We start from the raw sequence: 16913 nt of genomic DNA on the forward strand, positions 1-16913 counted from the left end.
CGGGGATCGAACCCAGGACCTTCTCGCTGTGAGGCGACAGTGCCGCCCCTGCTCTTACATTTCCATTTGCAGCATTTAGCAGATGCTTTTATCCAAAGCGACTGAATACAGTTCGAGCAATTGAGGGTTAGGGGCCTTGCTCAGGGGCCCAGCAGTGGCGACTTGGCCATGGTGGGGCTTGAACCGGTAACCTTGTGATTACAAGTATAATTACAATGTATGATCGGGTGGCACGGGGGCTAAGTGGGTATCACTGTCGCCTCACAGCAAGAAGGTCCTGGGTTCGATCCCCAGGCGGGGCGGTCCGGGTCCTTTCTGTGTGGAGTTTGCATGTTCTCCCCGTGCCTGCGTGGGTTTCCTCCCACAGTCCAAAGACGTGCAAGTGAGGTGACTTGAAGACACTAAATTGTCCATGTCTGTGTTCGATATAAACTTGTGAACTGATGAATCTTGTGTCATGAGTAACTACCGTTCCTGTCATGAATGTAACCAAAACTGTAAAACATGACGTTAAAATCCTAATAAACAAACAAACAAACAATGTATGATCACATTGCAGCAGCGCTTCATCAGACTCGCACATGCGCACACGTGTAAAAGATCGAGGGGAAGTGAGGAAGGGTGAATCACTCCGCTAAATTGAGACGCACCCCTGAGAATGAGTCTCTCCTGGTGCCCCTCCTAAAAGATGTTTATGAGAATGAGTTCGTTCTGTAGCTCGTCTCTGCTGTTCCACACCTACTAAATCTGCCGGAGAAGCGCTCCTGTACATTACAAGTGTCGGTGGTGCGGATTCAGGATGCATTCAGACACAGTGGACAAATCTGGATCACCCAGAAAGCGGATCAGTTCTCGGGGAATGAGCGAGGAAGAGTCGCTCCGACACCTCATACAGGAGGTCAGTCTGATATCCAAATAATAAACCCGTTTATTTACATTTTAGTTTGGGTGGAACCATGAAGAAATCCATTCCTGATCCTGTGTGTGTGTGTGTGTGTGTGTGTGTGTGTGTGTGTGTGTGTGTGTGTGTGTGTGATTGTGAAATCCTAATTCGGGACTCTTGAATCGTTGTATAGAAACTGGTAAAATATTCACACAATTTTATGGACACCCCTTTTAACCCCCTTTAAAAGTCTTTCAGCAATCATATAAAGGACATGATATGCTTCTGAGTTTGCAGCAACAGTTTAGGGAAGGCCCTTTCCTGTTCCAGGATGTCCTGCCCTGGGTTCGATCCCCGGGTGGGGCGGTCCGGGTCCTTTGTGTGGAGTTTGCATGTTCTCCCCGTGTCAGCGTGGGTTTCCTCCGGGAGCTCCGGTTTCCTCCCACAGTCCAAAGACGTGCAAGTGAGGTGAATTGGAGACACTAAATTGTCCATGACTGTGTTCGATATAATCTTGTGACCTGGTGAATCTTGTGTAATGAGTGACTACCGTTCCTGTCATGAATGTGACCAAAGTGTAAAACATGACGTTAAAATCCTAAACAAACAAACTGAATGGGCACAAATTCCCACAGGCGTACTTCATGGTCTTGTGAGAAGCCTCCTCAGAAGAGCGGCTGGTCACTCTGTTTCAATACCAGTTGTTTTTTTTTTAAATGGGACGTCCAACAAGCTCATGGTCAGGTGTCCAAATACTTTTGACCACATAGTATATCACACATTAGTTTATCTGCTGTGTCACTAAACTTCACAACTTTTGCTCTTCATGTCGTCCATTCATTTTCTCTTTACTCCTTTATCCTGGTCTGAGTCACAGTGGGTCCGGGAACACCCTGGTCAGGGCGCCAGTCCAACACTGGGCATCTCACACTCACACGCTTTTCTCGCTGGGTCACACTTTAAAGCAGCCAATCCACCTACCTGGATCTGAAAGGTTAAAGCCTTTGAAGAAGCTTCAGCACCATCTGAGATTAAAGGCAGCATAATAAAAAGGAGATGTTACATCGGTTGCTATGGTTACTACATGTCACACCGTAGTAATAGCGTGTTATTACAATGGTACGTCATGGTTACTCTGTTACAACATGTTACACCGTAAAATATAACTTAATATTACTAAGGTACACTGTGGTTACTAAGGTTACTACATGTTATATCATTACAGCATTATGACATTACTCTGGGACTTAATAGTTTCCATGGTTTCATCCTTTATATGTTATGATGTGATCATAACACCACCATGAGACAAGATTGGTTACTATGGTTACTGTGTGTTACATCATAACATTACTATGATATTACAGTGGTACTTTTTTAGTAACAGATTTATTGTAATGATATCATGATGTTACGTGGTTACCATGGTTACCTTATAATTACACAGTAATGCTACCATAATGTTACTTTAAGGTTACTATGGTTACGTTATATTACACAGTAATGCTACAATGTTGTTACAATGTTACTATGGTTATCTTATATTACACAGTAATGCTACCATGGTGTTACAATGGTACTTCATGGTTACTAAGGTTACCTTGTATGTTACAATAGTACTTTACGGTTACTATGGTTAACTTATATTACCCAGTAATGCTACAACGTTGTTACAGTGTTACTTTAAGGTTACTGTGGTTACGTTACATTACACAGTAATGCTACCACAATGTTACAGTGGTACTTTACGGTTACTGTGGTTACCTTCTATTACCCAGTAATGCTACAACTTTGTTACAGTGTTACTTTAAGGTTACTGTGGTTACGTTACATTACACAGTAATGCTGCCACGATGTTACAATGGTACATTAAGGTTACTGTGGTTACTTTGAATTACACAGTAATGCTATAATGTTGTTACAGTGTTACTTTAATGTTACTATGGTTGCCATATATTACACAGTAATGCTATAATGTTGTTACAATGTTACTTTAAGGTTACTATGGTTGCCATATATTACACAGTAGTGCTACTATGGTTTTATTGTGATGCATCATGGTAACTTGGTCACTGTAAAGCAGTAATGGTGTACTAATACAGGTTTTATTTTTGTAAATAATGGCTGCTATGGTTACTAAATGTTATGTTAAAGTCACTCCTAAATGATTAGGTATCGTTTTTCAGATTTCTGCTCAGTGCTGCTGAGAACTGCGTTTTATCTTTGGAATCTTTGGATTTGATCTATCACTGATGGTAACGGGAGGGTCAGATGGACGTAATCTTATTTCCTCCTAACCACACACGTCACGTCTGAACTCAGAATCATTAACAACGTTCACTGAGGTTTCCTATTTCTCATAATGTAATCGGTTTCTGTAAACACACGTGCTGTATGCGGCTCACTGTACCGTACTGTACCGTACTGTACCGTGTACTGTAGCATTAACCTGAAGCTCATGTGTGATTTGGTTTTTTTGGTCAGGCTGAAGAAACCCCCAAGCGTTTACTCCGCAGAGACAGCAGATATGGCTCGCTCAGACGAGGAGACACAAGAGGAAGTCAGGTAAACATTTCTAATACTTCAACATTTAACCAAACAAAACAGAACAGGATTAAATATTTATCAGAGCCTGAGGAACCACCTGAATTCCACAACCGACCATGAACTGGTGAGTAAAGAAGAGCCGAGCTGACAAAGAAATTCAAGCTGAACAGCCCAGACTTGCAAATAATTCAGCCCAGACTGTTTATATAAATATACAACATGCTGGATAGTCCACGTTTAAATAAATGGGATCAGACTGTGAGTTTTACTTTAAACAAATGTACTCGGGTTGTGTGGGATCGTTTTACTCTGCGGTGCTCACCACACCAACATTCAAAACATCCATCACGGCTCCAGTACAGCTCCAGTACATCCCAGTAAAGCTCCAGTACATCTCAGTACAGCTCCAGTACAGTTCCAGTCAGACTGATGATACGTCTTTATTATGTAACATGGAAAGACAGGATGTCCAGTCATCCTGCTCAGTACAGCGTTCAGTGCTGTGTGGTCAGTACAGTGGTAAGGTGAGGAAGTGACCACATCAGCAGAGGATTCATCTGCACAGACACTCCAGGGAAATTACTGTTCTAAGATTCTTTTGTATTTTTTGTGTTTGTATCAGAGTGAAGAGGATTCTGTGGAGAGCACCGCCATGGTATTTATTCACATCTCACCTGATCCAACACCCAACATAAATCATTCTGTAACACCCAACATTATTAAATCATTCTGTAACACCCAACATAAATCATTCTGTAACACCCAACATAAATCATTCTGTAACACCCAACATTAATCATTCTGTAACACCCAACATTATTAAATCATTCTGTAACACCCAACATTAATCATTCTGTAACACCCAACATTATTAAATCATTCTGTAACACCCAACATAAATCATCCTGTAACACCCAACATTATTAAATCATTCTGTAACACCCAACATTAATCATTCTGTAACACCCAACATTATTAAATCATTCTGTAACACCCAACATTATTAAATCATTCTGTAACACCCAACATTATTAAATCATTCTGTAACACCCAACATTAATCATTCTGTAACACCCAACATAAATCATTCTGTAACACCCAACATTAATCATTCTGTAACACCCAACATTAATCATCCTGTAACACCCAACATAAATCATTCTGTAACACCCAACATTATTAAATCATTCTGTAACACCCAACATAAATCATTCTGTAACACCCAACATAAATCATTCTGTAACACCCAACATTATTAAATCATTCTGTAACACCCAACATAAATCATTGTGTAACACCCAACATAAATCATTCTGTAACACCCAACATAAATCATTCTGTAACACCCAACATTAATCATCCTGTAACACCCAACATAAATCATTCTGTAACACCCAACATTATTAAATCATCCTGTAACACCCAACATAAATAATTCTGTAACACCCAACATAAATCATTCTGTAACACCCAACATTATTAAATCATTCTGTAACACCCAACATAAATCATCCTGTAACACCCAACATTATTAAATTATTCTGTAACACCCAACATACAGTGTATCACAAAAGTGAGTACACCCCTCACATTTCTGCAGATATTTAAGTATATCTTTTCATGGGACAACACTGACAAAATGACACTTTGACACAATGAAAAGTAGTCTGTGTGCAGCTTATATAACAGTGTAAATTTATTCTTCCCTCAAAATAACTCAATATACAGCCATTAATGTCTAAACCACCGGCAACAAAAGTGAGTACACCCCTTAGTGAAAGTTCCTGAAGTGTCAATATTTTGTGTGGCCACCATTATTTCCCAGAACTGCCTTAACTCTCCTGGGCATGGAGTTTACCAGAGCTTCACAGGTTGCCACTGGAATGCTTTTCCACTCCTCCATGACGACATCACGGAGCTGGCGGATATTCGAGACTTTGCGCTCCTCCACCTTCCGCTTGAGGATGCCCCAAAGATGTTCTATTGGGTTTAGGTCTGGAGACATGCTTGGCCAGTCCATCACCTTTACCCTCAGCCTCTTCAATAAAGCAGTGGTCGTCTTAGAGGTGTGTTTGGGGTCATTATCATGCTGGAACACTGCCCTGCGACCCAGTTTCCAGAGGGAGGGGATCATGCTCTGCTTCAGTATTTCACAGTACATATTGGAGTTCATGTGTCCCTCAATGAAATGTAACTCCCCAACACCTGCTGCACTCATGCAGCCCCAGACCATGGCATTCCCACCACCATGCTTGACTGTAGGCATGACACACTTATCTTTGTACTCCTCACCTGATTGCCGCCACACATGCTTGATACCATCTGAACCAAACAAATTAATCTTGGTCTCATCAGACCATAGGACATGGTTCCAGTAATCCATGTCCTTTGTTGACATGTCTTCAGCAAACTGTTTGCGGGCTTTCTTGTGTAGAGACTTCAGAAGAAGCTTCCTTCTGGGGTGACAGCCATGCAGACCAATTTGATGTAGTGTGCGGCGTATGGTCTGAGCACTGACAGGCTGACCTCCCACCTTTTCAATCTCTGCAGCAATGCTGACAGCACTCCTGCGCCTATCTTTCAAAGACAGCAGTTGGATGTGACGCTGAGCACGTGCACTCAGCTTCTTTGGACGACCAACGCGAGGTCTGTTCTGAGTGGACCCTGCTCTTTTAAAACGCTGGATGATCTTGGCCACTGTGCTGCAGCTCAGTTTCAGGGTGTTGGCAATCTTCTTGTAGCCTTGGCCATCTTCATGTAGCGCAACAATTCGTCTTTTAAGATCCTCAGAGAGTTCTTTGCCATGAGGTGCCATGTTGGAACTTTCAGTGACCAGTATGAGAGAGTGTGAGAGCTGTACTACTAAATTGAACACACCTGCTCCCTATGCACACCTGAGACCTAGTAACACTAACAAATCACATGACATTTTGGAGGGAAAATGACAAGCAGTGCTCAATTTGGACATTTAGGGGTGTAGTCTCTTAGGGGTGTACTCACTTTTGTTGCCGGTGGTTTAGACATTAATGGCTGTATATTGAGTTATTTTGGGGGAAGAATAAATTTACACTGTTATATAAGCTGCACACAGTCTACTTTTCATTGTGTCAAAGTGTCATTTTGTCAGTGTTGTCCCATGAAAAGATATACTTAAATATCTGCAGAAATGTGAGGGGTGTACTCACTTTTGTGATACACTGTAAATCATTCTGTAACACCCAACATAAATCATTGTGTAACACCCAACATAAATCATTCTGTAACACCCAACATTATTAAATCATTCTGTAACACCCAACATAAATCATCCTGTAACACCCAACATTATTAAATCATTCTGTAACACCCAACATAAATCATCCTGTAACACCCAACATTATTAAATCATTCTGTAACACCCAACATAAATCATCCTGTAACACCCAACATTAATCATCCTGTAACACCCAACATAAATCATTCTGTAACACCCAACATTAATCACCCTGTAACACCCAACATAAATCATTCTGTAACACCCAACATTATTAAATCATCCTGTAACACCCAACATAAATAATTCTGTAACACCCAACATAAATCATTCTGTAACACCCAACATTATTAAATCATTCTGTAACACCCAACATAAATCATCCTGTAACACCCAACATTATTAAATTATTCTGTAACACCCAACATAAATCATTCTGTAACACCCAACATAAATCATTGTGTAACACCCAACATAAATCATTCTGTAACACCCAACATTAATCATCCTGTAACACCCAACATAAATCATTCTGTAACACCCAACATTATTAAATCATCCTGTAACACCCAACATAAATAATTCTGTAACACCCAACATAAATCATTCTGTAACACCCAACATTATTAAATCATTCTGTAACACCCAACATAAATCATCCTGTAACACCCAACATTATTAAATTATTCTGTAACACCCAACATAAATCATTCTGTAACACCCAACATAAATCATTGTGTAACACCCAACATAAATCATTCTGTAACACCCAACATTAATCATCCTGTAACACCCAACATAAATCATTCTGTAACACCCAACATTATTAAATCATCCTGTAACACCCAACATAAATAATTCTGTAACACCCAACATAAATCATTCTGTAACACCCAACATTATTAAATTATTCTGTAACACCCAACATAAATCATTCTGTAACACCCAACATAAATCATTGTGTAACACCCAACATAAATCATTCTGTAACACCCAACATTATTAAATCATTCTGTAACACCCAACATAAATCATCCTGTAACACCCAACATTATTAAATCATTCTGTAACACCCAACATAAATCATCCTGTAACACCCAACATTATTAAATCATTCTGTAACACCCAACATAAATCATCCTGTAACACCCAACATTAATCATCCTGTAACACCCAACATAAATCATTCTGTAACACCCAACATTAATCATCCTGTAACACCCAACATAAATCATTCTGTAACACCCAACATTATTAAATCATCCTGTAACACCCAACATAAATAATTCTGTAACACCCAACATAAATCATTCTGTAACACCCAACATTATTAAATCATTCTGTAACACCCAACATAAATCATCCTGTAACACCCAACATTATTAAATTATTCTGTAACACCCAACATAAATCATTCTGTAACACCCAACATAAATCATTGTGTAACACCCAACATAAATCATTCTGTAACACCCAACATTATTAAATCATTCTGTAACACCCAACATAAATCATCCTGTAACACCCAACATTATTAAATCATTCTGTAACACCCAACATAAATCATCCTGTAACACCCAACATTATTAAATCATTCTGTAACACCCAACATAAATCATCCTGTAACACCCAACATTATTAAATCATTCTGTAACACCCAACATTAATCATTCTGTAACACCCAACATTAATCATTCTGTAACACCCAACATAAATCATTCTGTAACACCCAACATAAATCATTCTGTAACACCCAACATTATTAAATCATTCTGTAACACCCAACATAAATCATTCTGTAACACCCAACATTATTAAATCATTCTGTAACACCCAACATTAATCATTCTGTAACACCCAACATTAATCATTCTGTAACACCCAACATAAATCATTCTGTAACACCCAACATAAATCATTCTGTAACACCCAACATTATTAAATCATTCTGTAACACCCAACATTAATCATCCTGTAACACCCAACATAAATCATTCTGTAACACCCAACATTATTAAATCATCCTGTAACACCCAACATAAATAATTCTGTAACACCCAACATAAATCATTCTGTAACACCCAACATTATTAAATCATTCTGTAACACCCAACATAAATCATCCTGTAACACCCAACATTATTAAATTATTCTGTAACACCCAACATAAATCATCCTGTAACACCCAACATAAATAATTCTGTAACACCCAACATAAATCATTCTGTAACACCCAACATTATTAAATCATTCTGTAACACCCAACATAAATCATCCTGTAACACCCAACATTATTAAATCATTCTGTAACACCCAACATAAATCATCCTGTAACACCCAACATTATTAAATCATTCTGTAACACCCAACATAAATCATCCTGTAACACCCAACATTATTAAATCATTCTGTAACACCCAACATTAATCATTCTGTAACACCCAACATTAATCATCCTGTAACACCCAACATAAATCATTCTGTAACACCCAACATAAATCATTCTGTAACACCCAACATTATTAAATCATTCTGTAACACCCAACATAAATCATTCTGTAACACCCAACATTATTAAATCATTCTGTAACACCCAACATTATTAAATCATTCTGTAACACCCAACATTAATCATTCTGTAACACCCAACATAAATCATTCTGTAACACCCAACATAAATCATTCTGTAACACCCAACATTATTAAATCATTCTGTAACACCCAACATTAATCATTCTGTAACACTGTGTGTAACTCAGTATAAACTGTCTGCTACTGATCACAGTACAGTGATGATGGAAATGTAGATGATGAAATTCACATTATTACAGTCACAGTCATAACTGCAATCATAACTGTAGATATTCCTGTTATTATAGCTGTAGTCACAACTGTAGTCATAACTGTAATCATAGCTTATAACTGTAATAATAGTTTACAACTGCTGTCATAACTGTAATAATAACTGCTGTCATAACTGTAATTATAACTGTAGTCATAACTGTAATCATAACTGCTGTCATAACTGTATATATAACTAGTCATAACTGTAATCATAACTGTAGTCATAAATGTAATACATAACTAGTCATAACTGTAGTCTCAGCTATAGTCATTACTGTAATCATAACTGTAGTCATAACTGTAGTTATAACTGTAATCATAACTAGTCACAGCTGTAGTCATTACTGTTACTATAACTGTAGTTATTACTGTTATTATAACTGTAGCAGATATCATGATGATAACCGTTCTGAGAAGAATAAAACTGTAAAATACGGTGGAGATGAAGCGATTGTGAGTGTGAGCGGCAACACTGACGCACTTCACACTTTCCTGCACTTCCTTCCTCTTTAAACACAGATGTTTTTTACTCTTCTGAGCGTGAGCTCTTTATTATTAAATCATAAAATCACAAACTGCACTCAATCTGGACCCCTGAGCGATGGAGGGAGTAAACCTGACGTATTTACGTAGCATCCTCACCTCCCACGTTCCCCCGCCGCTCCCCTTTATCTCGCGGTACACACGCGCTGGTGAGGAGGACGCGGTTCGGGACGTGGTTCTGGGAAACCTGTCAGCTGATTGAGGAGGTTTTTGTGTTTCGGTGCAGATGGAGCTGCAGGCGGATTACGAGGCGTGTCTGGAGGAGCTGCGGAGCGTCGAGCGGCACCAGGACGTCCTACTGTTCCAGCTGGACTGTCTCCACGACACCCTCGAGGGAGCGGAGGAGGCTCTCGCCGACACTCGGAGGGAGAATAAACAGCTCAGCACAGTATAAACACACCGCGCAGCGTTTATGTTCTCGTCCCACAGCAACACAGAGCGAGTCCAACACCTCATAACACCAGAGTAACATGACTGGACTGTAGTTGGAGAAAAATTATTTTATTTATGCATTTTCCCCCAATCTTCCTTCCAGAATAGACATATCCACTTCCCTGGTCATATAACACACGCCCCCTCTGACACGTGTGCACTGACCGCTTCTTTTCACCTGCGCGGAGATCCGTACCACGCACAGAGAGTCATGCAGAGATCCCCCACCCCCCCAGTGCAGCACCATCGACCAGCCAGCAGAGGGCGTAATCACATCAGTTATGAGGAATCCGCTATCCAATCGTCATCCGTACAGGTGCCCGACCGGCCGATAGCAGAGCTGAGATTGGAACTCATGAGTTTAAAATGTCAGTGCTGGTGGGCTGGTGCCCATTTTTACAACCTTCCTCAATCAGGGTCAGGGTCTGCAGCAGTGGATGAGATACAACCCGAGGGAATTGGATAGGACTAAATTGAGAGAAAAAGGAAGAAATGCATAAATAGAATTTAAAAAGTAGGTCCACTTCCTTAAAATATGGTCTTTTCTGCAAATTACATGCACATTATTTCTATCTGCTGAATTTAATACATTAAACAAACTTCAAAGTATTAAATGTGTCGTTTTTCTCTTTGATCTGAGGGGTCCAAACGAACACGTTTGATCTTATTCTGTGATTGGTTCTCTGGCTGTAGGAACTGGAGCATGAGAAGGAACAGAGGAGGAAGCTGGAGGTGACGATAGCATCGCTGGTACAGGAGGTGGAGCAATTAAAGGAGGTTAGTGTGTGTGTGTGGGAGTGTGTGTGTGTGTGTGTGTGTGTGTTGGGCACTTATATAATCACTCAGTCTGAAAAAATAACGTTAGTCTGCAGTCTGAGTCTGATTATATAACCGAACCGAACTGGTCCACTCCCCCTCCAGTCCCTCTGTAATAATACAGTAAGAGAACTACAGGGATCCCTGACTGCAGAAAGACCTTTAAAATCAGAAGTAAAAATATTTTATAAATTATTTATCCAATAATCCATCAGATTCATGTCACCATAATAATAATATTAATAATATGAATTGTTATGGTGGCGCAGTGAGCAGCGCTGTCACCTCACGGCTCAGCAGTTAAGTTTCTGGTGTAGTAATCAGAAGGTTACCAGTTCAAACCCCACCACTGCCAAGTTGCCACTGGTGGGCCCCTGAGCAAGGCCCTCAAGCCTCAACTGCTCAAATTGTATTCAGTCATAATTGTAAGTCATTTAAAAATAAAAGCGCCTGATAAATGCCGCAAATGAAATGAAGGTTCTGGGTTCGATTCCCAGGTGGTGCGGTCTGGGTCCTCCTTTGGGTTTTTTATGGGACTTATGAGAGGAAACACAGACACAGGGAGAACATGCAAACTCCACATGGAAAAGACCTGGTCCACCTGGGAATTGAACCCAGGACCTTCTTGTTTTCGCTGCTTACTGCATGGGTCGATAGGTAGGTAGGTAGGTAGGTAGATAGATGGATAGATAGATAGACAGATAGATTAGATAGATAGACAGACAGATAGACAGAGTGGTTTGGATTCCTCAAGGTGTTTGGAACCTGTCTTTGTAAATTCGCTCCACATTGGCACCATCTACTCATGGAATCGCTGGACATTCCTTATGTTGCGTCCCATCCAGCTCAGGGTTTGATTGGTTTGGTCCGAGGTGGTTTTTTGACTCATCGTGACCTCTCACATGGTTCTGTATAAACTCTAGAGACTGCTGTGGCAGACGTGCCAACTCGAACCACACGTCAAACATCTGGCAACACCCACACTACGCCCAGAGTCGCTCAGATCACACTGTTTCTCTCTCTGATGTTTGAATTTGACTTGACACTGCGCTGCTGCTGCTGCTTCTACATGACTGGATGATCAGAGAATGACATGAATGAGGGTGTCCACTGGTGCCAACTTTTGAGGAAGGGGGTTAAGCGGGGGCAGAATTTGGTACATCACCCATGGTTTACTCTGTCATGGTGTATGTGTTTATTTTGGGGGCACTGTTGGTGCTGCACACCTCCTACCATCCTGGTTTAATCCACACCTCTGGAGTTCCAATATCAGCTCTGCTATCGGCCAGCCGGGCGCCTACACAGACAATAACTGGCTCGTCTGAGGGAGGGCGGGCCGGAGGGGATTCCTCATAACTGCTGCAATTACAATTTGAGTCATAACTGTTTATAACTGCACTCATTACTGTAATTATAACAGAGACGGGGGATAATGGAGATCAGTGCGTGACTCTCCGTGCATGATACGGATCTCTGTATGAATCCACCTGGTGCAGGTGAAAAGAAGTGGTTGGCTACTGCACACAAGTGTTAGCAGTCACATTCCACCTCGTGTTTTTTCACCTTCTGTTCTGTATTTGCGAGACACATCATGATCCTGAGCAGGATGGAACAGTGAGTAAGATGAATGAATGAATGAATGAATGAATGACTTAATTAATTACTTCATCTTTTTTGTGTTTTAGCAGGAAAGGAACTCGTTTGCATCCACCAGCGTAAGAGAAAAGATCGAGGCTGTGGGGAGAGAAGAAGAGGTTGATGGAAACGTTTCTAAAGAAACAGTTTTACCATCGACAGATCTCACCGGATCTCCTGCTGGATCTTCTGCTGGATCTGCTGGCTCTCTTGCTGGATCTGCCGCTGCTTACATTGCTGGGAAGTTCGTGATCTCGCTGTCCAAGTACATAAAGGCCGAGCCGAATCCGCCCAAGCCCGACGCCCTACAGCTTCCGTCCTCTACAGCGGGAACCTCGGTGGACCATGAAGTCACAGACGGTCCCGCAGCGCCCCCCTCTGACCAGGCCTCCGTCGAGCACGGCGCCGAAGATAACGACGAGAGCAGCGGGTACGAAGACGCGCCTTCGGATTTCTCGCCCGGCTCTGCGACCCCGGACGGGCTGACGGAACCCGGGCTGCCGGACGACGGGGAGAACGAACTGATCAGCGACGGGACCGATCCGAAAGCTTGTCTTCTGTCCTAGATCTAACACGGGTCCAGTCGTCTCGGCTACGTGCTTTTGTTTTTAGTTTACGTTTAGCAAATATACTAAGAATATCTGAAGCTAAGCTACTGATACTCGTTACATTCATACCGATCATGTACGTACCTGCTTTTTCCTAATTATTGATCAAACCATGCGGATCTGAAACAATCGTTATATTACTGAATGCTGTAGGTATTTTAGAACTGTTTACACGCCCTGATTTCTGCCGTGCTAGAGTGCGATATTTTATAGTCCAGCAGCGTGGCTTGTTTTACTGCTCAAAAATTATGTGCTTTTTTATTAATCCCACATTTTCCTGTCTCACCACATCTCATCCAAGCAAAATCTAATATCCAAGCTTAGATTGCTGAGATCTGAGGTTCGAATCTCACCCGTGTGCATGGATGTGAACTAGGAGGTGCCCTTATCAGTGCGCTCACTCTCAGTGCAGGTCCCAAACCTGGATAAAGTAAGAAGGTTGCATCAGGAAGGGCATTCAGGAGCAGCCAAACGAATCTTATCCAAGTAAAGAAGGGCAGAAAAGCAGAAACTTTATCATTTATATACAATATAATATCTAATTTGCTACGTCATTTTTATACCTGTCTGCACTGCTACTTGGCTAGTAAAGAAAGTGACCAGAATATTTATGGATCAGTGTGACAGAACACTGAACACCTTTATTCTTAATCTAATTTTGACTCTGTTAGTAATAATTCTGCATCACCAAACTGCTGAAAGTCTCATGGAGGAAGATGACGACCAGTAAGTGAGTGTACGATATAGCCAGAAGAGAAAAGGAGCTACTGAACCGCATCAAGTCCTGTGAGTTGTGTTACTTTGGGTGTGTTGAGGCGGGTACATGACAACATTGCAGGCAGCGTTACTGTATCAGCAAGAACCAACCGTGCATGCGTCAGAGAGACCAGGACAGGACGACAATGGACACTTTTGAGTGTATGAGTGTGTGTCAGGGTGTGATCTGTTTACTCTGCTGATTTAGTGGAGGCTTTGGGCTGTTGTACATCGTGTGTGTGTGTGTGTGTGTGTGTGTGTGTGTGTGTGTGTGTGTGTGGTTGTTTAGTCCGTGTTTATCTACATTAATGCAGAACTCTGTCTGTACTTGCTTCTGTATCTGCGTGCATTTCATTATTCTGGCCGCTAGATGGCTCCAATGCAACACTAATCATAGATCGGCAGGAAAGCATTGACGGTTGTATTACTGCCCGGCAGGGTGGTCAACACACACAACTGACCACATCTACAGGACATATTTGCCTCCTTTCCGTTGAAACAGCAGCTTCTACCGCGGTACAACCAACAGTGTTATATATCAATAAAAAATATATGAATAAAACAATATTAATAGACATTCTAGGGCTTTCCACATCAGCAAAAGTAATTTGACTCGGCATACTTGCCTCAGAGGATCGTTCAGGTCCTCATACCTGATTTGGCACAGTTTTTACACAGAATGCCCGGATGCCCTTCCTGATACCACCCTGCTTGTTTTATCCGGACCTGGGAGCAGAAATGAGAGTGCACTGATACAAGCATGTTCCAGTGGCTAGTCTGTTTTGGCGACAGCCGAGATTCGAACCCTAATCCCTGGGTCTTGACGGTCGTGGGCTACTGTACTTTACCGCTGCACCATTTGAGAACCTAAAGAGCTAAAATAAAAACGACTTCACCTTTTTCTGATTAGACGTGGTGAATCTACTCGATAATCGTCAACGACTCGATGAACGAGCTTAAAAACTTTTGTGGGATTTGGGTAAATATATTTTTCTATTCTTAAGTGATTTACTTGTTTGCAAGCAACACTCAGTTTTAAGCACTTTTAACTATTTAAATTTTAACTTTTAAGGTCAGATAAATCGATTCAATAACCAGGATCCTTTTAGGCCATAAATGAGACACACTTTTGATCTATAAACTGGTGAAATGACGCCCCTAGTGGCCACCGCCTGCTCTTCTCCGTCGACATTCCAGCTCAGGGTACAGGGTCCAGGCCGGGTTTGTGTGATTAGTTACAGCTTTAGTAAATACTGTTTGAGCACAGAATGCGGGCGCATGAAGACGCTTTTTGCACCGTGCAGTGATTCCTAACCTCCTGAACCTGAAGACCTGAAGTCCCGCGTCTGTGTAAATGCTGGATTTTATATTCTGTTTTTTTAACGCCTGCTGTCAGGTTTGATGTGTGATCCATGTAAACAGATCAGCTAGTTTTTACATTGTGTGGTTTAAATATGAAGAGAGTTTGTATTTTTTAGATGTTGCCTTTTCCCAAATACAGTTTCTACCTGACTCTGTTTCTGCGTCTTTTTTGTGCCACAGTTTGCAATGTTACAGCAGCTTCAGCCTCATATAAAAATGTTCATTTATGTATTAAAAATAGACATATAAAGATATATAAAAGGGTAAATAAAAAGGTATATAATAAAAGTATATGAGCGTGTATAGTGGTATATGGGGTGTATAGGGGTATATGAGGGTGTATGGGGGTGTACAGGGGTGTATGGGGGTAAACGGGTGTGTGGAGGTGTTTAGTGGTATATGTGGGTGTACAGGGGTATATGGGGGTGTATAGGGTTGTATAAGGATATATGGGGGTGTATAAGGGTGTATGGGGTGTACAGGGTTGTATAGGAGGTGTATAGTGTTTATCATTCAGTCATTCATTTATATTTATTTTCACAAACAACTTTATCCTGGTCAGGGTTGCAGTGGGTCTGACTCTACCCGGAAACCCAGGAACACTGACTTGTGTGTACACACCTCAAATCTAGAGACAGCAAATCGAATCACCACTGCTATATTTGGAGTACTTAAATGCATGCAGACGTGAGAAGAACATGCAAATCTCCCAAGAAACAAGGCTGGCACAAATTCTCACAGTAACACTCCAGAATTGTGTGAAAAGTTTCATCACAAGAGTGACGAATGTTATAATTAATATAACTAATGCCCATGGTTTTGGAATGGGAGGTCCAGCAAGCTCACAAGGTGGAGTGTCTATATACTTTTGCCTCTGACTTTGCAGCAACAGTTTAGGGATGGCTTCTTCCTGTTCCAGCATGAGCGAACTCTATAAAGACATGAAAAAAAGTTCCAGTGTCCTGCACAGAGCCCTGACCTCAGCCCCACTCAACAGCTCTGGGATGAACCGGAACATCCACTGATCTTCTCACAAGACTTTAAAGTGTGTCTGTGGGAATTTGTGCCCGTTTAGAACCAAAATAATATAGCATGTGTGGGTTCATCCCAGAGCTGTTGAGTGGATCTGAGTTCAGGGCTCTGTGCAGGACACTGAAGTTTCTTTATGTCTTTATAGAGCCTGCTCATGCTGGAACAGGAAGGGCCTTCCCTAAACTGTTCCTGCAAAGTTGGA

At 41.3% G+C, this 16913-nt stretch overlaps 1 protein-coding gene across 2 annotated transcripts; it reads left to right on the forward strand.

The window, feature by feature from the left end:
• Positions 1-722: 722 nt before the first annotated feature.
• Positions 723-15829, forward strand: si:ch1073-456m8.1 (uncharacterized). Of its 2 annotated transcripts, none has more exons than XM_062987146.1 (6): positions 723-898; positions 3368-3448; positions 4053-4085; positions 10297-10458; positions 11196-11279; positions 13004-15829. In XM_062987146.1, exons 1-6 carry the CDS (start codon positions 800-802, stop codon positions 13517-13519), a joined length of 975 nt encoding a protein of 324 aa, XP_062843216.1. In that variant the 5' UTR covers positions 723-799; the 3' UTR covers positions 13520-15829. The 2 variants fall into 2 exon arrangements, with proteins under 2 accessions (XP_062843216.1, XP_062843217.1); XM_062987147.1 differs by having other exon boundaries at positions 13007-15829.
• Positions 15830-16913: the final 1084 nt, after the last annotated feature.

This window comes from Trichomycterus rosablanca, chromosome 24 (assembly GCF_030014385.1).
Source record: "Trichomycterus rosablanca isolate fTriRos1 chromosome 24, fTriRos1.hap1, whole genome shotgun sequence".
Classification (NCBI taxonomy): Eukaryota; Metazoa; Chordata; class Actinopteri; order Siluriformes; family Trichomycteridae; genus Trichomycterus; species Trichomycterus rosablanca.